At 46.2% G+C, this 23056-nt stretch overlaps 1 protein-coding gene across 1 annotated transcript; it reads left to right on the top strand.

Annotated features, from left to right (window-relative positions):
- afmid (arylformamidase) lies at window positions 1-22651 on the top strand. Its single transcript, XM_084319346.1, has 10 exons — window positions 1-154; window positions 1543-1647; window positions 12909-12957; window positions 13587-13672; window positions 13926-13998; window positions 14631-14728; window positions 16132-16210; window positions 16543-16678; window positions 20639-20743; window positions 21512-22651. Exons 1-10 carry the CDS (start codon window positions 4-6, stop codon window positions 21539-21541), a joined length of 912 nt encoding a protein of 303 aa, XP_084175472.1. The 5' UTR covers window positions 1-3; the 3' UTR covers window positions 21542-22651.
- Window positions 22652-23056: the final 405 nt, after the last annotated feature.

The raw sequence follows: 23056 nt of genomic DNA, 5'->3' as shown, positions 1-23056 counted from the left end.
TGTATGGCAGGCATTGGCGGCCCAGCTGTCAGCAGCACTTCACTTCTTCTTGTCGTTGGACAGGAGTTGGTGAGGCAGTACTCCCCCAGTCACTGGTCGCACAGAATGTCAGCGGACGATGTTATCAAGGCCCACGTCGCGGCGCTCAAAGAAGGTCGGTACCGTGCTTTACCCACACCACCACGACAGTACTTCAGTTGCACTTGCACCGGTCCGTACCACCTGTTTGCCCTCATCCAGTGAACGGGTTTTGTTGTTGTCTCCCGTTACGATCATTTTAACCGTTATGTTAGTGTAGTGCATTGATTGATTGATTGAATGATTGATTGAAAACTTTATTAACAGATTGCAGAATGGGTACAATACAGTACAGCTCAATACACACAATTGTTAAGGGGATGCAGACCAGAGAAAGACTTTCGTCTTGTTTACATCAGGGTCCCCCATTTTCAATTCATCAGGACATATATGACATACATGACATACAGATAGTCAGTACTGCTACATCTATACATTTATGACGTACCAGATTTGCAAATACAGTACTGTTTGTGATACAGAAGGAGTCAAGAAAAGGGAGTATATACATTTGACGTAGAAACTGTACATTGGAGGAGGTTGGGTGGGGGGGGGTTGGGTACACTGGGATATTGACAACCATACTGGGTAATTTACATTGGAGGTGGTTGGGGGGGGGGGGGCACACTGTATAAACAAGCAAAACTGTACATTGAGGGGGGGGGGGGGGGGAGACTCTGTACAAACAAACAAAATTGTACATTGGACTATTGACAAAACCATACTAGGTAAATGACTGTACATTGGAGGGGGTTGGGTTAGGATATTTACAGGGGCCAGTGTTGAATTGCAGTCTCCCGTAGGTGTCTCTTGAGAGAGGTTTTGAAAGTGGGTAGTGATCCACATTCCTTTACAGCTTTGGGTAGGGCGTTCCACATTGATGTGGCATAATTGCGAAACGTGTTTAGTCCCTTATTTGAGCCGAATCTGGGTTTAACATGATTTGTGGAGCTCCCTCTGGTGTTGTGATCGTGGTATTCACTGACCTTTGGGAAGTATTTTGCCATGTACATGGGTACCTTGGTCGTGTAGTGTATCTTGTAGACCAGGCCCATTGCAAGTTGCTGTACTCTGTCATCTACTCTAAGCCATCCTAGGTTGTCAAAGTGGGCAGGGGTGAGGTGGGTTCTAGGAGTAAGGTCAAGCAGTAGTCTGACCAGTTTGTTTTGAGATGTTTGTAATTTTGTTTTTAGCGCCTTTGAGGTGCTTTGGTACCATGAGGTGCAAGGTGCATGTTCTTGTATTGTGTGTCAAGTGGGTGGGAATTATTTGCAAAAATACGTGTTACATCTGTAATTATCTCTGAATAAATGTTGGCACATGTTGCACCTTTATTGTAATGTTTATGTGCCAATAAAGTTTGATATAAAATAAATCTCTGAAGAAATGCATACATTGAGAGACTTGAGTTGCCTTGTGAAAGTAATCTTCTAATTCAATACGTGTGTGTGTGTGCGTGTGTAGGTACAGAGCGTGCTCGTGGCCTGGCTCAGACTTTGCTTGACATCCCATATGGAGACGGAGAGGGGGAGAAACTGGATGTCTATGTACCCAGCATCACCACTCTGGGTAGGTGTGTGTGTGTGTACTGTAGAGGTAGAGCTCATGTCATCTCCCATTGTTATGCATGTTGGATGCAGGGGCGTATCTAGACCAAGCACTGTACTGGGGCACAGGGGGGCACCTCGGGCTGTGCATTTTTTTTGTGCAGATTTTGCCCGGTTTTTGGGCAAAAATTGGCAGATTTTGTAACTATTTTATTTTTAACTTTATTTCGGTTTTAGGGTTAGGTTAGATGCATCCATCTGTATGGAGAATGGGAGGGGTTTGTCTGATGTTAAGGCCTTGAGAACATCACCCACTGCCTTTGGAGCAAGGATTCTCGAAGACACTCTGATGTCACGAGACCGCCGCCATCTTGGTATAGGGGGACCATATGGATTTCTACCATCAAATGCATGCGTTGAGGTCCGTTTTTATTACATGTTTTATCACATTCTTGTTCATTTCATAAAATTTTCATAAGATTTGTTTTGAAAATATTGAGGCCAACATGGCATTTCACTATTTCGAAAGCCTTTTTGGTGATTCTAAGGCGAGATATGAGTCAAAGAAGCTCCCCCTGATTGACTTGACATAATGTCCATACAAAACACCTGCAGACATCGCCATCTCTCGAATACCCAAATTGAAGCTGCTGTGTTACGTTTTGTACTAATAACAAACACAGAAATCCAAATCGCAAGTTTTATATAATATAGGGTGACCATATTTTGATTTCCAAAAAAGAGGACATGCCCCCCCAGCCTCGAGATACTTAATGATACTCAGGCATGCGTTGCTCATGGGACGACTGGTTGCACTATGTTTTAATGACGCCGCGCGCGCGCTCCCGCGCATGCACATAGATGTTCCCTCGCATAGCACAGACTAAAGACAGTGCCTAATTGCCTCTACGAATGGAATGTAACACATTTCATTCACAAGTTTTGTGTGAATGTATCTGAGAACGTATTTGAACACACCTGACGACCGGCCATATTGTTATGCAAAGTAGTACTTAGCGAGTTGGCGCATCAGTCGGGTGCAGCGCATTCCTGTGTGCACATCCGTGCATGTGCGTGCTTCTGCTCACAGACTGGTTGCACGGCGTGCAACCCCGTCCCATGAGCAACGCATGCCGATACTCAACTTTTACTCAAAGATGCATTATTGTTTTAATATATTTAAAGTATGCCTCCTCTCTATGGATATACAATTATTATTTATATTATTTTACTGTATATAACACAACACTATCTCTCTATAACCAAAGACACACCAAACCAAAGTTAACAATCAGCATGATTGATGATTATGCCTAGAATTATCTGACAAATCTCAATGGCACAATAATTACTTAAAAATCAACCTGTAACAAAATAATAGCTCTCTTTTCAAGTCTTACTGGACAAAAATAAATAACAAAATATATGAAATAATAGAAAATAGAAAATCCTGTTAACAAATATCTTTTTCAGACAAATCGTTTTTTTTTGCCATGTTTCAATGAGATATTATGCAATGGTTTCTGCTGTCTCATTTGGTGTATTTAACCTCGATTCATTTTGTTTGCATGCCACCCATCTTCCAGTCAAAGTACTATTATGATTGGAAATATTGTCACTGCTCCGTGGTTACTCCTGTCTGTAGAAACACCACAGTACTGGATTTGATTTGAGTGCTTCATGTGCGACATCAATCGAGTCGAGTGGGGCGCTATAACACATTGGCTTCGGATTTAGTGTGCGCACTAGTGAACTTCGCCTCCCATTTGTTCCGACGGGTCGGTACATTTGGAATTTCTTCTGCAGTTCATCTGTAAAAGTACATTCTTTGGCATTGTGAATGTGAGCTGCGCTCCACTCTGTCCCCTCTTCCTCTGTTTGTGTGTGAGTGTAGTTGTAGAGCCGCCCACAAGGCCTCTCAGGGATTACGTCACACACGCAACAGATTACCGTAGTATTCTGTGCAATGCGCCAGTCAATTTAAGTATATGCAAACGGTCCGTGAAAGCCAGACATTTTCATGCATTTATAAACCCCCCCCCGGACGGCCCGGACAGGGCGTGAAAAGAGGACATGTCCGGCCAAAAGAGGACGTTTGGTCACCCTAATATAATAATAATAATGACTTGGATTTATATAGCGCTCTTCATGACACCCAGAGCGCTTCACAGAGTCCATTATTCGTTCATACACAGTCATACCGGTGGTGGTAAGCTACAATTGCAGCCAGAGCTGCCCTGAGGCAGACTCACGGAAGCGTGGCGAATAATCATCGCCTACGGCCCCTCCGACCACCACCAACATTCACACATTCATACGAGGCAAGTAGGTTAAGTGTCTTGCCCAAGGACACAACGGCGATGGGATGGACATGGGCTTGAGCGGGATTCGAACCACCAACCCTTCGATCATTGGACGACCCGCTCTACCCCTGAGCCAAAGCCGCCCCACATATATATACCAGCTGATGCATCACGGAGAAAAAAGTGGCTGGTGGCTAACGTTCGGCTAACTCGCTCTGGTGTTGTGGTCGTGGTAGCTACATGCTAAGCTAACGTTAATTACATCATATCGAACCGATAGGAGCTTATCTTATCTAATCTTACGTGGTGGTACCACGTGTGCCACTACCCGATCAAACATCCACGTAAGATTAGATAAGATAAGCTCCTATCCGTTCGATATGATGTAATTAACGTTAGCTTAGCATGTAGCTACCACGACCACAACACCAGAGCGAGTTAGCCGAACGTTAGCCACCAGCCACTTTTTCCTCCGTGATGGTATAAAACTTGCGATTTGGATTTCTGTTTTTGTCGTTAGTACAACGCGTAACACAGCAGCTCTTTGGCATTGTGAAGGACTGAAGAAAATTCCACTTGATTGTCTTTAATTTGCCGCTTTAACGATCCGTTTCTCAACTAAATGAAGCGTACACAATGTAGCAGGCGGGGCAGTTTCCCCCACGCTGCAGTTGCGTAGCAACAACAGACAGGAAGTTGACTTTGAGAATGTCTTTGACCAGAGCCTCTGCCTTTGTTCTTCCTAAAGTCATTTTCTTCACTATTTTGGAATCATGTAGAATCTTTTGAGCTTGTTTTTTGTAAAGAAAAAATTTATCATTTAGATGCCTTTTATTTCATATTCGACGCAGACGGTAGGCTATATATAGCACATTTTGTTTGGTTTTCAGTTTTCAATCCATAATAAGTTAACAGAAAAAATAAGTACACAACCACATTATTTCAACCTAATAAAACTATGTTTATTGTCATTGTTTTAAGAACACAAGGTGACTTGGTAATACTCACATTTTGAGTAAAAATAATCCCACTGGTCACAATGGTGACTGTTACAAAGGGTCAGATTAAACCGAATATATATATTTATTGCCTGAGATCCCATGTATGGTGTTTGTATATCGTTTGATATCCCCTGTATATTCCTTGTACAATATGCACTGAATATCCCTTTAGTCTAGCAGGACGGACCATGGTATTCGTTCCCCTATTGGAAGCGATCCCCTGGCGCCAGGTACCGAGTAAAGCCTTGCCCCCTCGAGCTGACTTGAAAGCTGCCGCCAGGACTTGCCCAAACATGCCCGCTTTCGCCCACGGCTACGAGACCGAGAGGCGACAGAAATGAGATAGGCACTATTTGTCCGCCGTGGATATAAATATGGCGCAAGAATACAGAACCCCCCTTGCAGTTCCTTTTCAGTTCGCCTTCAGTTCAGTCTGGTTCAGTTACCGAGTAAAGCCTTACCCACTACGCAACGTGCGGTACAGCAGGGCTCGTATCGCCCCAATATAGTCTCGTGTTATCCTAAATACGTCTGTTTGTCGTATCGTTCTCTATATATTAGTAAACCTTCATTACGAGTCAAAGACCACGTGAAGTGGGTAATTGTGTGTCTATAATAGAGCACTTATTGCCGCGTGCTAATAGTACAGTAACGTCAAGTTCAGCCGTGCACTACCGCACCGGAGAGGATATCTACACCGGAGCAGCAGCACCACGGGGGATTTACACCCCACCGGCAGTGCCACTCTCCGGGCAAGGATTATTATTCTTCATTGCTTTGACCAAGCTGCCGGAACAGAGAACCGCCTACCCCACTGCTACTGTGGGATCCACGTGCCCGTGGGGACAACATTCAAGCCAGTCTCTGTCGAACCAGAGGCTCCACGGCTTCTACCTTCACCTGCAAGGCGCGCACCCTGGGATCAGGCTGCCTCTCCCCGCTGACCACACAGGGATGACATCGCCTCCTTGAACCCTGGACTTGCATAGAGCTTTGGCCCCCTCTGCTGGCTTACAACCGGTAGTACACCCTTTCCCAGAAGACCCCCTAGATAATTACTTAATATGCACTATTGATTTACCTGCACATTCTATTTGCCTTATAAGCGCAATTGACCAAAGTAATGTAACCATATTCCCTTTTATGTAATAAATATTGTAAACTAGTATTCTGTGTGGAAAACCGTGTTATTGTTGGAGTGTTCTAATCTAATAATACTTATGTACAGTATTGGCCAGAAGTACATAGACGGTAGTGATTAATGATATCAGTACTTGATTAATACAGTCAGGGAATTGTACCCCTCAGTTACAATTGGTCCTTCGATAGCCGAGATAATAATTAGCGTAATATTAATATAACATTAATATTGGCATGGCCGATGACGAACACTCCACAAACGGTTCTCCTAAGCTAGATCGCCCGCAGCGCAGACGACAGCCACCTCCCTACCTAGAGGCATACTCTGTCAGTCCAATACCTAGCTTTAAAGGGAAGTTAAACGCGGAAAAAGTAGAAAGTAAAATTATGTCTGACCCTAACAACCAGGTTACCCCGACCACAGAGGCCCTAGTGGGTGCTAATGTAACTGACCAAGCTCACGGTGGGGACCAGGAGGGAACTGACACGACTTTACCCCCAGACAATACCGAAGAAATAGCCCCGATCAGCCCCGGGAGGAAGACAACCCTAAAGAGACGCGCACCCAGGAGACGGATCTCCTCGGTACGCAACAGGAGAATGGATCTCCAACCAGTACTGCCGGGAGCCGATCGCCCCGAACGGCGTCTTCCCCCAGCGAGGCGGACAAGATGCTGGCGCAAGCACTCATCGCCACCCTGGCAGCCTCCACCGAACGCGATCGACTTCAAGCGCAACAGACGTGCGAGCGCGAACATTACGCAGGTGAGCGAGAGCGCTTCCAGGCGCAACAAAGGAGCGAGGACGACCGAATAAGACTGGAGACCAGACGCCTCCATACAGAAGAGAACATCGAGAGAAGCCGCGCCGACGTCGCAAATGCACAGCTCCACGCCGCCCATGCCAGCGCCAATGCCCAGCGCGACGTCGCCAACGCACAGCGCGACGCTGCCCAGGCCAGCGCCAATGCGCAGCGCGACATCGCCAACGCCCAGCGCGAAGCCGCGCGCGACGCAGCCCATGCCCGGCGCGAGGCAGAGCGCGACCGGCTGCAGGCGGAGCTGATGGACAAACTGGTTGCCATGGCGACACCCCCTCACTCCGCACGGAGCTCCCAGAGGTCGTCAAGACATGGGTCTAGGACACATTCCCCTACCCGACGAAGCGACCCGGGACCCCCCCTACAGGAGGAGCCTGTCCACGTCTCTGAACCCCCTCCCCAGCCGGTCCATACGAGACCTAGCAACCGGGGTACAGAACCGAACCACGCCGAGAGACTGAACAGAAGACTCCAGGTCCTAGCAGAGGAAGAGGAGGAGGAAGAGGAGGGGTGTCAAGCCGACCAGCAGCAACGTGCTCTGGCCCAGGAGGCCCAGTACAGCCCCGACCCACAGCAACGTACTCAGGACCAGGAGGTCCAGTACAGCCCAGAAGTCAGCCCCGAGGCCCTGCGCTACAAACCCCCGACTCAACTCACGGGTGAGTTTGACGCACCGTCAGCCCCGAGGAACAGCACCTGGGTACCCGACCTTCGGTACCCACCAAGTACCAGCCCAAGACGACACGCAAGAGGAGACTCGCCTAGGAGGCCTCTCCCCCAACGCTCACCGATGTATCAGTCACCCACAGCGTCATACATCGCCACGCCGTCAATTCCAGACTTCATCCATGAGAATCGAGCACAGTACACGGAGCTCCGGATGTGCTTAGAGACAATGATGGTGGATGTCGCTGATGAACGCCACAAGTATGCAATATTACTGAAGCACCTGAAAGTACCGCGAGCGCACAATATAGCGCTGGCCTACGCCTCCTCTTCGACACCATACACAGCGGCCCTTGCAGCGCTGGACCAGAGATATGGACGTATATGGGATTACGTGATAGAAGAGATAAGGCATATTGACCGCCTACCCCCAGCCACAGACAATCGAGCACTGGACGACCTGTCCATCAGAGTGCAGTCCCTGGTAGGGATGCTGGGAGCGCAGAGGGAAAAGGGTAGGCATGAACTATACGCCAACTCAAATGTAGAGAGGATCTTGGAGAAGCTACCGCCCGCCCGACAGGAGCGCTTTAGGCGGCAGAGAGACCACCGAGACCCTAATGGTCCCGAACCGAACCTCCTCGATCTAGCCGACTTCCTGGCGAGAGAAGTCAGCAGCTTACGGCTAGATACATTCGGACGGAGCACCCCTGGCTCCAGAGAAGGACCCAGGAGAATAAATGATGGAAGAAGATCGGTGACTGTCATGCACCAATCAGAGTCAGTACCGCAGCACTCCAACCACAACACCCCCTCGACGAAAGAGGACCAGTGGAAGATTGAGTGCCAGTACTGTGCGGGAGAACATCGGCTCCATCAGTGCGAAGATTTCAAGAAGCTGACCACGGATGATGTGAGCCAGTGGGTCAAGGACCACCGCCGCTGCTTCCGCTGCGCGCGCAGCCACCTAGCAGCTGAGTGCCGCCTGAAGAAAAAGTGCAGCAGGTGCGGTGGCACCCACCTGGAGGTCCTGCACGACATCAACAAGCGTCACCCAGGACAACAGAGTGGGCCCGTCGCGGTAATGTACCACGCCGAGGCGGTGGCACCAGCACCGAAGTTCCATCAGACCGCTCCCTTCTGTCCCGACTGCTACGGCAGACACTGGCGGACAAGGTGCGACTCGTACCATATAGAGTCTACGTCATCACCCGAGACAGGAGTGCTCCACATTGACCAGCACAGCGAGACCCCCGAGTGCTCCTCAAAGTGGTCAGAGTGCTCCTGAGCCACGGGGACAAAGTCATGGACACTTACGCCGTCCTTGATGACGGGTCAGAGAAGACCCTTCTGCTCGCGTCCGCTGCGGCCCAGCTGGGACTGCGGGGGAGCGAGAACCAAATGACGATTCGGACAATAAGAAGAGATTTAAAGACGATAAAGGGCGAGAATGTCTCCTTCACTATCGCAGCAAGCGGACAGCCAGAGCGACGGTACAAGATCACAAATGCTTTCACCAGCCAAGAAATAGGACTATCGCAGTACACCTACCCTGTCACCAAGCTGATGGACAAATACGTGCACCTGCGTCAACTACCTATCCCGCTCATAGACGGCGCCACTCCGACCCTGCTGATAGGCTCCGACCATGCAGACCTCATCGTCCCGATAGACCGGGTCCATATCGGAACCCGAGGCGGTCCTGCAGCAGTCGAGACCCGCCTAGGATGGACATTGCAAGGCCCCCTTGCTAAATCTCTCAACCGAACAGCAGCCACTAGCTGCCTCCACTCCAGAGCGACAGAAGAAGACACCGGCCTCTCCCCCATACAGCAGAGGCTACTGACATTAAGCGAGAGGCCCGGGAGAGAACCGTGGGTACCAGAGGGAGTTCGGAACTCCACCCCCCTCAGCTGCGCTTCAGACGTAGCTGACCTCGAACCCAGCACCCCAAGCGACTCCTTGACGGGGCGGCCGGGACCGGCCCCTCCTCACACGGGGTACAGAGCGAACAAGAGAAACAGACGGAGGAGGAGAAAGCACAGCCAAGCCAAGATCAAAGCAGTCTCAGGCCCGCTTCCTCCTAAGCCCCCCTTCATCCCGTCCAGTCGTCATGACCACAGACCAGTCACTGCCCCGAGCTGCGTGGCCGGCCGGCCGCGTAAGCAAAGTGACCACTGGTGCCGACAGAAAGGTCAGAGTGGCAGAAGTGCTCGGCCAAGGGCGGATCTACAACCGACCCGTGGCGAGGCTGATAGAGTCGCCAAGGCTCCCCGACTCGCCTAATGACGACCATGACCCCTGACTTTGTGAACTGCCCGACCCCTCACAGACATTGAGTAGGGGACAGTGCGGTTAATCTGTCCCTGCTTAGCTAATTAGGTGGGACTAATTAGGGGGCGGCTGTTACAAAGGGTCAGATTAAACCGAATATATATATTTATTGCCTGAGATCCCATGTATGGTGTTTGTATATCGTTTGATATCCCCTGTATATTCCTTGTACAATATGCACTGAATATCCCTTTAGTCTAGCAGGACGGACCATGGTATTCGTTCCCCTATTGGAAGCGATCCCCTGGCGCCAGGTACCGAGTAAAGCCTTGCCCCCTCGAGCTGACTTGAAAGCTGCCGCCAGGACTTGCCCAAACATGCCCGCTTTCGCCCACGGCTACGAGACCGAGAGGCGACAGAAATGAGATAGGCACTATTTGTCCGCCGTGGATATAAATATGGCGCAAGAATACAGAACCCCCCTTGCAGTTCCTTTTCAGTTCGCCTTCAGTTCAGTCTGGTTCAGTTACCGAGTAAAGCCTTACCCACTACGCAACGTGCGGTACAGCAGGGCTCGTATCGCCCCAATATAGTCTTGTGTTATCCTAAATACGTCTGTTTGTCGTATCGTTCTCTATATATTAGTAAACCTTCATTACGAGTCAAAGACCACGTGAAGTGGGTAATTGTGTGTCTATAATAGAGCACTTATTGCCGCGTGCTAATAGTACAGTAACGTCAAGTTCAGCCGTGCACTACCGCACCGGAGAGGATATCTACACCGGAGCAGCAGCACCACGGGGGATTTACACCCCACCGGCAGTGCCACTCTCCGGGCAAGGATTATTATTCTTCATTGCTTTGACCAAGCTGCTGGAACAGAGAACCGCCTACCCCACTGCTACTGTGGGATCCACGTGCCCGTGGGGACAACATTCAAGCCAGTCTCTGTCGAACCAGAGGCTCCACGGCTTCTACCTTCACCTGCAAGGCGCGCACCCTGGGATCAGGCTGCCTCTCCCCGCTGACCACACAGGGATGACATCGCCTCCTTGAACCCTGGACTTGCATAGAGCTTTGGCCCCCTCTGCTGGCTTACAACCGGTAGTACACCCTTTCCCAGAAGACCCCCTAGATAATTACTTAATATGCACTATTGATTTACCTGCACATTCTATTTGCCTTATAAGCGCAATTGACCAAAGTAATGTAACCATATTCCCTTTTATGTAATAAATATTGTAAACTAGTATTCTGTGTGGAAAACCGTGTTATTGTTGGAGTGTTCTAATCTAATAATACTTATGTACAGTATTGGCCAGAAGTACATAGACGGTAGTGATTAATGATATCAGTACTTGATTAATACAGTCAGGGAATTGTACCCCTCAGTTACAGTGACCGTAATAATGTTTTTGTTATAAGGCTCTGAAAATGTTACTGAATGATGCATCAATGTATTTCCAGCTAAATTGAAATAATAAAGGGTCTCAATTAAATATGTGTAGTGTCACATGACCAGAACACAGCTCAGTCGTCGCAAGGTTTAACTGAGGCTAACGTTAACATGATGGCACACCCTCCTCCAATCCCTCCACCGGAGCAAGGCCAGAGAGAGAGAGAGAGAGAGGAGAGAGGAGAGAGGAGAGGGAGAGGGAGAGGGAGAGGGAGAGGGAGAGGGAGAGGGAGAGAGAGGGAGAGGGAGAGGGAGACGTTCAAGTTAACATGCTAGGAAAATGTGTAGGAAAATAAACAGCTGCCTACCTGCATGTCGCTGCCAGTGAGATATTTTAATCCAGCTGTTTGCTGTTCTCTGATATTTTCTGACATTTCGTTGATGCGTCGCTCGACACTTCGAGCTGACATGGGGATATATTTTATCCTTGAGATTTGATTGTCTCTTTGTTTGGCAAGCCTTCAAACAAAACATCTGAGCTACAGAGAAAAGCCTCCTTGATATACTCAGTGAATGGCTTTCCACATTTCGCAATGCAATGAGCAATGCGATAGCTTGCTTCAGTTGCATGGTTTTTAGCAGTCGTGAACACTTTGAGGGTGCTGGCTTGCTTCCCATACCTGGCCACGGCACGTTTAATAGATTCTGCCTGATCCGCCTGATCTTTGAAACTTTTTTGATGCTTTGTCTCAAAATGGCGTTTCACACCTGATGTTCGGCAAACTACATTTTCTAAACATAAGTACACACAGCACGGTCCTTCTGACACACAAACCCGTAGTCGTCTGTCCACGAGGGCTGGAATGCCAGAATTTCCTTTGCTTTAAAGGGGAACTATCTTATAAATGGCCTTTTTGAGTGTTTAGCATTGTTTCCTAGCTATGTGAACTTATATTAATATGATCTATGTCTCTAATTCTCATATTGGCGCATTCTTCCAATTCTCCTCTCACAATATTCACCCTCACTGAACTGAGTCATCTGAAAATGTGATGATTTGTGATGTCAGAGAGACACCGCTGCATGATAATGGCGAGGTACATGATGAGCTGCACACAGTGGTTGGAGCCCAGGCTCAAAACGGCTCGAGATCTTAAGGTAGAAAAATGCTGTTTTTGAGGACTTGATTAGAAATACAAAACAATGAATAAAAAAATAAAAAATATTACAGAGGTGTTCCATAGACTCACAAGAATTGTGTAAAAGTGCCCAAATAGTGAAAGAAATAGTAAAATAGTTCCCCTTTAACTTTCTTAGCGGGGTTGCCATCATGAAAGAATGCAACCGCAGCACTGTGTGATTACCTGTGAACTGCGCGAGGCCAGCTGACTGCTGAGCACCATGGGATGTACCATGTATTCGCTGTCATAGGGGTGTGCAAACCAGTCAACTTACAAAAAAGAGCCTGTTGGAGGATTTCAACAAGATAAATGCGACAACAGTGCAAAATATTTCACTATAATATTTCAAAGCGAAGTAAAAAAAAAATGTATTATTATAATAATTTTTCTGGGGACATTGATCACTGGGGCACAGCTGATAGATACTGGGGCACGTGCCCCAGTGAAAGTGGTCTAAATACGCCGATGGTTGGATGTAAATAAACGTGATCCTCTGCCTTAGATGTTCCCCTGGTGATCTACCTACATGGAGGCTACTGGCAGTTTCTCAGGTACAATTATTGTGTTATAAATCTGAAGTGAATTATGTGAAGAGATACACGAGCTTGGTGGCATGCTTGGGAGTTTGGTGGGCGTTTTTTTTTGTAGCCGCAGTTTGCGGAGACGCTCTCTGATTGGCCACTGACGTTTCTGGTCATGTGACATGTGCGCCCAATCGTGTGACGCCTGTTTCTTTCACCGGTTAAGCTTAGGCACTCTTTCGAAGTTGGTTAAGGTTAGAGCAGGGCGATAGAAAACCAGCCCTGATTCCAAACTATAACCTTAACCAACTTCGAAAGAGTTGCCTAAGCTTAACCAGTGATACTATGTAGATAGCTATTAATATTCATTATTGTTATATTGTAGAAATGTGTGCATTGAAATGTCTGTAAAGTCTCGACTACATTGAAAATGAGGGTGACCTCAATTGTAATTTCGAGAATAAATAAAGGTTGATGATGATGCTGTTCGAGGCGGAAATGGGCAAAGACACAGCTCGTCACGCGATTGGGGCGCACATGTCACATGACCAGAAACGTCAGTGGCCAATCAGAGAGCGTCTCCGCAAACTGCAGCTACAAAAAAAAATAACGCGTTTGGTGGCATGTTTTCTTGGAACTTCCTCAATGTTCACATACAGTAAGGAGGAGTCTGGATTTATGGCCGTACCATTGATCCACAAAGGCGTCGTGGTGGTTGCCGTTGGCTACAACATCGCCCCCAAAGGTATGGAGTCTGTTTCACACCTGTCGTCTCACATTCTGAGGTTTCTAGCCAGGATAATTTACCTATCTCAAACCCGCCCCTCTTTCCTTGATTCCTTGATCCTCTGATCAGAATAGTTCTGATTGGAGGATCAAGGAAAGAGGGTGGGGTTTGAGGTAAGGTCAATTAGTAACTTGTAAAGGTTGCAAGGCTAATCACGCTGTCTTGCTTACCGGTACTTAAACACCATTTTCTTTTTCTTCTTTCTTTTTAGGAACCATGGACCTAATGGTGTCACAAGTACGCAGGAGTGTCGTGTCTGTTATTCAGCAATATTCCCATATCAGGTACGCCTGCCTTTTTTATTTGCTCTTCTCTCACTAACATAGTCCCTAAAAATACAGTTGAAAGAATATCTTGCGCCTCTGAAGGTCGGTGCTCTCGGAACAGGACAATAACAGTAGAAACGGTTCTAACTTCTCAACGACTTCAACCCACAGAAGATACTGGAGCACACTGTTCACTTTAATCTTGCATCGATAAGGTGCAAAACGATGAACGTGTCGACGAACACCACGTCTTCTTCAGAGTCAAACCGTATTGCCACAGATTGGATAAATTAAATACCCCCCTCCATCCAGAGAACGCTCTCTCACTGGGTAACAGGGGTGGGAGGAGAGCAGTAAGTAAACCACAACCTTGACAGCACTCGCACGTCTTGTGTTGGAAACCTTCTATTACAAACATATCTTTTAATTTTTTCTCCTCCCATGGATATTCCTTTGTACTGTATATAGGCTGACTACATTTATATAATTTGTCTTGAGTACAATTTCTCGAGGAAAATTACCATCAGGCCAGCTCTTTGAAATGTAGTTTTGGCACGTACAGTATGAGTTGTCACCCGATCTTCTACATTTCCCCTGGGTACGACTGGTGGGTGAGAATAATCCCCTGACTGTCTCACTGCCGTCCACAGTGGTCTGTACCTGTGTGGCCACTCTGCAGGAGCTCACCTGGCCGCCATGGTCCTCTCCACCGACTGGTCTCAGTACGACGTCACACCTCAGATCAAAGGTGAGCACAGCTCAAGACCTATTTTTATACTCTTGCTTTTAGCTGATTTTAAAATCCCTGTTGTCATTTATGCTTTTTAGCTATTTTCTTAATCATATTTTGCTATTCTTTTTTTGTGGTTTTAAACTCCTGCTTTTCTTTTCTTAAACTTTTTTTGCCTTATTGTCAAATTTTGTGTTTTAATTTTTTTTCTCTGTTAACACATTCAGCGCCAGGGATTAGTCTGGTCCTTGTGGCTAACGTGCCACGTTTCCATAACATATTTTCACTGTGCGTCACTGTTTGGAGAGCTATATCTATAGTCTATATTATAGCTATGGAGACAATACTATAGTCATTTGACAGTGACTTTCTTCCGTCGAACATGCAAAAAATGCATACGTTCGCGCGTTATCAAGCTGAAATTTATGTCAGATAGTCCTTACCTCTGGTCGGGGGTATTCCAAAAAGAATATTCCAATTGTCTCATCGCGATTTCCAGTATTGGTGTCCATCTGGTCCCGGACATAAGTTGGCACAACTTATGGATTGAGTGTGCCAGATGCATTTCGAAGTGGTCTGATGAAGCGATTTTACTCGGCTCCATCTAAATATAGCGCCCGGAGACATTTGAGTGTAACACAGGGTTAGATATAAGGTTTCAAAGGGTGGGCGACACTGCCATCTGGCAGGATGCGGCCGGTATTGCACTTTGGCGATCTCAAAATTCTTTCCTATGGCAACACCGAGGTCAGTGGATGAATAATTAATAGAAATATCAAATAAAAGAAAAAACGACCAAAACCCGAGATATCTCGGGTCTGGCGTCCAACGCACAGCGAATTAACACAACTTATCTTGGGTTTGGCGCCGAATGTGTTAAGCACTTTGAGCTGCATTCTATGTATGAAATGTGCTATATAAATAAAGATTATTATTATTATTATTATTATTATATTACAAGTTGAGATGAGATGGAGCGTAGACATAATCTGGTCTCATCATTACCATTCAATAATTCACAATTGATAGCAGTTTCATCTCTGTGCGTCCATTGGGTTGTTAGGTTGTACTTTAGTTTGTATAGTGTTATTCCTCTTTTACTTACTTCTTTACTGTATGAAGGACATTCTCAGGGGCTCATACAGAAACAAGCATTTCACTGTAAAGTACATGTACCCTATAAGTGACAAATAAAAAACAAACTTGAACTTGAAACTTGAACTCCTGGCACACAGAGATGAAACTGATATCAATCTTCTCATCTGACTCTGGGGAAGATGGCAAATAAGTGTATTTCCCAAAATAATGGAGTGTTCCTTCAAGTCTCAAATGAAAATTGTGATCTACGATCCTCTCCTTCCTTATCATCTGTTACCCCCCCCCCCCCCCCCCATCTCCTCCTTTGACCCCCCCCGTCTCAGGTGCCTTCCTAGTCAGTGGCATATATGACCTCCTGCCCATCCTGTCTACTTATGTCAACGAGCCGTTGAAGATGACTGAGTATGTAGCTGGCTGACTATCGGATGATGCTGGGGAGGATAATAGCTTTGTTCAATTTTGTCTTTGTGCATGTGAGTGTTATGCCCCCCCCCCCCCCCCCCCAAAACTGTGGTGGTAGAAGCACAATCCCATTTTTTGTGTGTGTGTGTTGTGGGGGTCCAGGGGACCAGGGTAATCTGACCTATCTGACTTGCCATAAACATATCTCGATCACCGATGTTCAATTGTTGCAGTGTGTGTGTGTGTGTGTGTGACATGATGATGTGCTTGTCCTCTGCCAGTCTGTCCTTGCCAGTCGGTGACGGCTCCTTCCGTCTCTGTCTTCCTCACAGGGAGGTAGCTCTGAGGAACAGCCCCAGCCTGCTGGTCCCTCAGCTGAAACTCTCCTCCTCCGGTTGTCACATCGTCGTCATCGTCGCGCAGAACGACTCGCCGGAGTTCCGGAAGCAGTCGGAGGAGTATTACAAAGTCAGTGGTCAAGAGAGAGAGCACGTTGAGGCCTAGCGGCCGCAGCAACGTCCCAGGCCTGCTTGCACACATGGCCGGGCCACAGATCGCCATGCAATATCATTATCTTACCCGCGATTTAGCTCGGATTCACTCTAAATCACAACCACAAAACCACACACTAAGCACGCCTACTTCCTTGTTGCATAGTATTATAATAATAATAATAATAATAATAATAATTCATTTATTTTATATAGCGCTTTTCAAAGACCCAAAGTCGCTGACAATAGGCAAAAAAGAAACAAAGAAACATAGAACCAGGGGTGTAGCTCCAGATTTTGGGCCCCATGAAAGAATGTATTTGTAGGCCCCCAGTGAATGCGAGCGCGCGTTAGCGCGCAAGCGAAACTTTTTTTGGACATTTTTTTATTGATGAAAACGCATAATATGGTTTTTACCTATACATTCGGATCAGCAGTTCAGCACCTGCACTGTTGGTGGGTGATCCTAGTAAAGGATGTCGCATTGCGTTCATCTTCAATGAATGGACCAATGCAATAGTCTACCAAAGCCCCCCCTCTCTCTCTATATATCTCACACACACACACACACACACACACACACACACACACACACACACACACACACACACACACACACACACACACACACACACACACACACTTCAGAAACAAACATAGTATCAATGAGAGCATCAATAATACACCTGAGTGATGTCTAGTAAAAAAAAAATAAAAATAAAAATGTTGGGGCCCCCCTCAGTGCTGGGCCCTTGGAATCATCCTAAGCTACCCCCCCCCCAGCTACGCCCCTGCATAGAACTACAGGGAAACGGAGAACAATAAGAATACACAGGAACATAAAACCACGAGTAACGGATAACAAATACGGGAGTGAGTAGGGGAGACAGTCGGGAAGAGAGTAAGGGAAAACCAAGGGGGGTGGGGGGGGGGCAGGAGAGGAGAGAACGTAGGGCAGGGGGAAATGGTGGCGGGTTGGAGGAGGGTGGTTATGGGTAAGGAAGGTTGAATGCTAGGGAGAACAGGTAGGTTTTGAGTCTGGATTTGAAGGTGGAGAGTGAGGGAGAGTCTCTGATGGTCTGAGGGAGGGAGTTCCAGAGTCGGGGTGCAGCTCGTGAGAATGCCCGGTCACCAAAACGTTTGAGTTTGGATGACTGGACAGTGAGGGAAAGAGTGGAAGAGGACCGGAGGGAACAGGTGGGGCGGTAGGGGAGAAGGAGGTCAGTCAGGTAGGGGGGGGGGGGGCAGGCTATGGAGGGCTTTGAAGGTGAGGAGTAGTGTTTTGAAGTTGATGCGTTCCTTGATCGGGAGCCAGTGGAGGACAGGAGTGATGTGTTCGCGGGACCGGGTGTTAGTGAGGAGGCTGAGTTTATGGAGGGAGCGGGAGGTGATGCCAGTGAGGAGGGAGTTACAGTAGTCCAGGCGGGAGGAGATGAAGGCGTGTATGAGGGATTCAGCAGCAGGGGGGGAGAGGCAGTGACTGATTTTGGCAATGTTGCGGAGGTGAAAATATGAAGTTTTGACAATGGGGACATGGGGGTCAAATGACAGGGTGGGGTCGAGGATGACACCGAGGTTGCGGACTAGGGGGGAGGGGGTGATGGTGGAGTCATTGATGGTGAGTGTGATGGGTCCGGATCTGGTGAGGGTGGTGTTGGTGCCGATGATGAAAAGTTCGTTTTGTTTCGTCTTGTCGCTATTTAATTTGAGGAGGTAATGGGTCATCCAGGTTTGTAGTTCAGTGATGCAGGATTCAATGTGACTGAGGGGAGGGCTGTGGGGGGATTGTGTGGTGATGTAAATTTGGGTGTCATCAGCATAGCAGTGGAAGTTGAGGTTGTATTTGCGAATGATGTGACCAAGGGGGAGAATGTAGCAGATGAAGAGCAGGGGGCCTAGGACTGAGCCTTGGGGGACCCCCTGTGTAACTGGGGAGGGGGAAGAGGTGTGGCCGGAGAGGGAGATAAATTGATGTCTGTCAGTGAGATAGGAAGAAAACCAGTCAAGTGCTGTGCCCTCAACACCCAGTTGGTGCAGCCTTATCCAAAAGTCTGGTAAGATCTGCAAACAAAAGAAAAAACATACCCAAACTATCAATATAATTTCAAAGTTCAAATAACTCCTTCACTAGTATATTGTGAGAATACTTTTACCATTAAGTGTAACCATATGGCAAGAGAGTACTTTTACCTGCTGTGTAAGTGTAACTTTATGGTGTTAGTGTACTTTTACCTGCTGTGTAAGTGTAATCATAGGGCAGCTGGCTAGCGCAGTGGACTAAGCACTTGCCTACCACCGCAGAGACTCTGGGATCGAATCCCGCTGTCAGCGGTACCTCCGGCTTGGTCAGTCGTCCCTACTAACAGGGTGGGGAGCCGGTGGGGTATGTGTCCTGGTCGTTGTAAACTGTGACTCCTACTGGTCGGTCAGGGCGCCTGTTCAGCAGGGAGGGGATCTGGGGGAGATGGCATCCAACCTCTGCACGCGTTACGTTCCCCCAGTGAAACTCCTTGCTGTCGGGTGAAAAGAAGCGGCTGTATTGGAGGGGGCATGTGGTAGTTCTACACCCTCCGCAGGCCGACCTGCAACGACCAGGAAGGGAATTGGCATAATGACTAAAATAGTGAAAAAAGCCAAAAAAAAAAAAATAAGTTTACTTTTACCTGCTGTGTAAGTGTAATCCTATGGCATTAAGAGTACTTTTACCTGCTGTATAAGTGTAATCCTATGGCATTACACTGTCTCCTATTGGATTTCCTTCTTAATATTACAGTATGGACTGAGCATTTCTGGGTGTCACTTTCTCTCATTTAACACTTTGATTGCCTAAGGCTAAATTCATGATATACCATAGGTTGCCAGCTCTATTTGTCTATGTAGAAGTTCCCCTTCTTTGCAGGGCTATAACTTTTTAAATTCTATTGCTAAATTGCCATTATTAGGGCCCATTCAATGTCCTATATGTATTGTTCAGGGTGTATGAACGTTAAACTTTTTCATTCACATATTCATACTAAAATATGATCTAAAGTATAAGTATGTTTTCATCTCTTTCTGCAGCTTTCTCCAGAACGTGATTTATAGCCCCAAATGCATTATATTGATGATCAAATACAGTTTGATAGCAATCGGCGCGATATAAAAAAATCCAACTGGACGGACTTCTGGAAGTTACTACACGTAATCTGATGTTGACCGGATGGCCGAGGGGGCGTTTATAATTCCGTGGGCAGCGTTATACCATTCATCTAATGTGGGTCAAATGTTCATCATAGCAGTTAGTATCGTACACATTGAAAAATAACGCTGAATCTTACCGTATCTTCCTCGCGCCGTTGGGCGATGAGCGTGGAACAGACATTTTCCTATTATGGGATATAGAAATATCCCGTCCATTTCCAGGTTGTATAATAATATATACGTCCAAATCATGTTGTTTTTTCGAGTTATTTGCAGCGATCGATGTTCACTGTGTGAAGACTGAGTCTCTCTAACACTAGCGAGTGCCCGGACCCCATATGGAGTGAGTCCTACCGGGTTAAAGGTAACATCCGTTTTTCCGATCTGCCGATCGGCCACCAGATGGCGGTCTTGAACCGCTAGAGGATTGAGAGGAGATCACACTTGTGTCTCAGGGCCCCGGAAAGGAAATATGATTCCGATCACAGATTTTTGAAATATTGATATCAAAGTATAATGTGTGTATTAAAAAAATAAAGCCCATATTGCATTCTTTGATTTTGCAATATCAAACTCTATTGTTCAGCCCTAGTTGCAACACAGTGGGATCAAATAGATTTTTCAACATTCACATAATGATATGCTTGATATATTTAACATCTGTCTATATGTCTCCCCTCTACCAATAGCCTTTTTAAATCTTTCCTTCCTTTCCCCTCCCTCCCTCCCTCCCTCCCTCCCTCCCTCCCTCCCATAGGCCTTGGAGTCCTCAGGGTTGAAAGTAACCATGGAGGATGTGCCCAACACGGACCACTTCAATATCATTGAGCAACTGGTGGATGGGGACTATCATCTAACTCAGGTACGCACACGCGCACACACACACACACACGCACACACACACACACACACACACACACACACACACACACACACACACACACACACACACACACACACACACACACACACACACACACACAGAAGATAAAACAAATATATAAAAAGAAAATTATATATTATTTCAGAAAAATTATTAGACCATCAAGATTGCACATGGGAAACACAATTTTACAGATTTTTCCATTTAAATAAATTAATCGATTAGTCGACAAAAATCTATGACTATTAGTCAACTAAGAATTAGTTTAGTCAAGGAAAGACCTATACTTGCAGAAAGCCATACACTAGGAGACAACATTAGTTATGTACACAATGAGTGAGTACACAGTTAACTTAAAGATAGAATCTGTACTGCTGTCAAACGGCAACCTCTAGGCAAAAAAGCCCAGTTTAGTACTGTACTTTGTTTACATGTTTTGTTTTAGTCTGACGTATAGCACACGTTGCAATTGCTGGCCACACCCCAGGCTCTACATCACTACTACTCCCTTCTATCTCTATAATAAGACACTATAATAAAATACTAAACTCCAAACTTGCATGTAAACAGTGTGATACCAAGCATGGTTTGCCTAGAGGTCGCCATTTGACAGCATTACAGATTCCACATTTTAAGTACCCAAGCATTATCACTACCGGTACTTCTATTTTTTTGTCTCTCCGACGGTGATGGATACTTTTTTTTGGAGTAATCAGTTATGTTTTCTTTACTTCCTTTGTACTGTAGCTCCTCTTGAAGATGGTGGGGAAGAGCTGAGAAGACAAGAGACATTCAGTCTTTCATCTACCATCCTGTATCAACATCTACATACACCTTTACACAGAGCTGTCAGCCACTGTTGACTGTGAGGTTACGAATGGTTAAAAGAATGATAAATACCATCAATTGATACCACTGCAGAGTCCTATACTCCTATACTCGGCTGATGCAGAGTACTGACCTGCCCCGTTACTTCTACTGAACAGTGAAGACTTGGATGTTTGCTTAGTCGCCTCGCAAGCCAGTAGAAATCCTGCAGTTATTTACATCGTTGTCGTGTTGACCATGTTGAATGAGCAGTGATCCATAGTTTGGCACGCTCACTGATTTGGTCCACCATTAGTCCCAACAAGGAGACAACGATTTAGGATCGGATTCTCCTTCGTTCTCATCTTCTTGGCAAAACTGAGTAAACGGAATGAACTCTTGCCAAATCCAGTTGGGAGAAGGGCTTCATAGCTTCATCGATACAACTATTGTGCTTCATAGCTGCCATTGCTGTTTACATGACATAGCTATTTCAATGATTGTTTATGACTTTGCTGCGTCCGTTACGCCTAATCGGCATCCAAAACTGATTTGACCAGTGACATTGTTGTGAACAAATGCACGATTTATTTTTCTGGCTTGCGAGGCTATTGGTTTTTGGGTCACTAAACAAATATGATTAAAATATAGTTAATTTTATAGAGAGATCTAACTTCTTTCTGTGTGCTAATGATAAATAAACATTTAACTATTAGTTAAGATTAAAGTCAGGGTAAAGCAAAAATAAACGTTTGTCACACCACAGAGAAATGTGTTATTAACCACCCAGCCAAAGTTGATTAATTAAAAACATGAATAACTATTGTAAAATCAAGCTAGAATATTATATATATATATATTATGTGTTACTGAAGACCGCTTATAGCATCAGTAATAACTTGAGGTTGAAATGAAGTAAAACTCTGTTTATTGTAGTTACTGCTGTATGAATGTCTCAGATCTGCTTCTATGTTCTTCTAAGATTGTACAAACTGTAAGACTGACACAGGGTCAGTTCAAGACTGTCACTGTAGTCAGGGTATGGCTTGTTTACACAAACGCCCTACCCACAGCCGTAAAGAAATGTGAATTCAAAACCACTCTCAAAGAGCACCTACGGGAGGCTGCAATTCGAAACTGGCCACCGTAAATATCCAAACCCCCCCCCTCCCATCCACCCCCTCCTAATGGACAGTCTCCTCCCCACCGTATGTATATATTTTCTCCCACCCACCCACCCCCTCCTAATGTACAATCTCCTCACCATCATATTTTTTTGTGAACAAATGATTTTTATTTTCCCTTTTTTAACATAAAACTAAACAAACAATACAGTAACAGTAAAACTCAATGATAAATCACAGGACAATGACAGAAATAATAATAACTAATGACAGTCCAGTAATTAAATCAAAATAAATGTAGATTAAAAGACATAAAAATAATAAATACAATACATGTGCTCTTGCTCGCTCTTCCTCTCTC

The sequence above is a fragment of the Notolepis coatsorum genome (assembly GCF_963971535.1).
Source record: "Notolepis coatsorum genome assembly, chromosome: 7".
Classification (NCBI taxonomy): domain Eukaryota; kingdom Metazoa; phylum Chordata; class Actinopteri; order Aulopiformes; family Paralepididae; genus Notolepis; species Notolepis coatsorum.
Note: the sequence above shows the minus strand (reverse complement) of the source record. Positions and strands in the feature narration are given on the sequence as shown.

What these genes read in the sequence shown, in the direction of transcription:
- afmid (XM_084319346.1), top strand. Translation starts at nt 4, where the DNA reads ATGGCAGGCATTGGCGGCCCAGCTGTCAGCAGCACTTCACTTCTTCTT. An exon ending in CAGCAATATTCCCATATCAG is followed by an intron (nt 13,999 to 14,630) that starts GTACGCCTGCCT and finishes TGCCGTCCACAG; the next exon opens with TGGTCTGTACCTGTGTGGCC. An exon ending in AGTCGGAGGAGTATTACAAA is followed by an intron (nt 16,679 to 20,638) that starts GTCAGTGGTCAA and finishes TCCCTCCCATAG; the next exon opens with GCCTTGGAGTCCTCAGGGTT.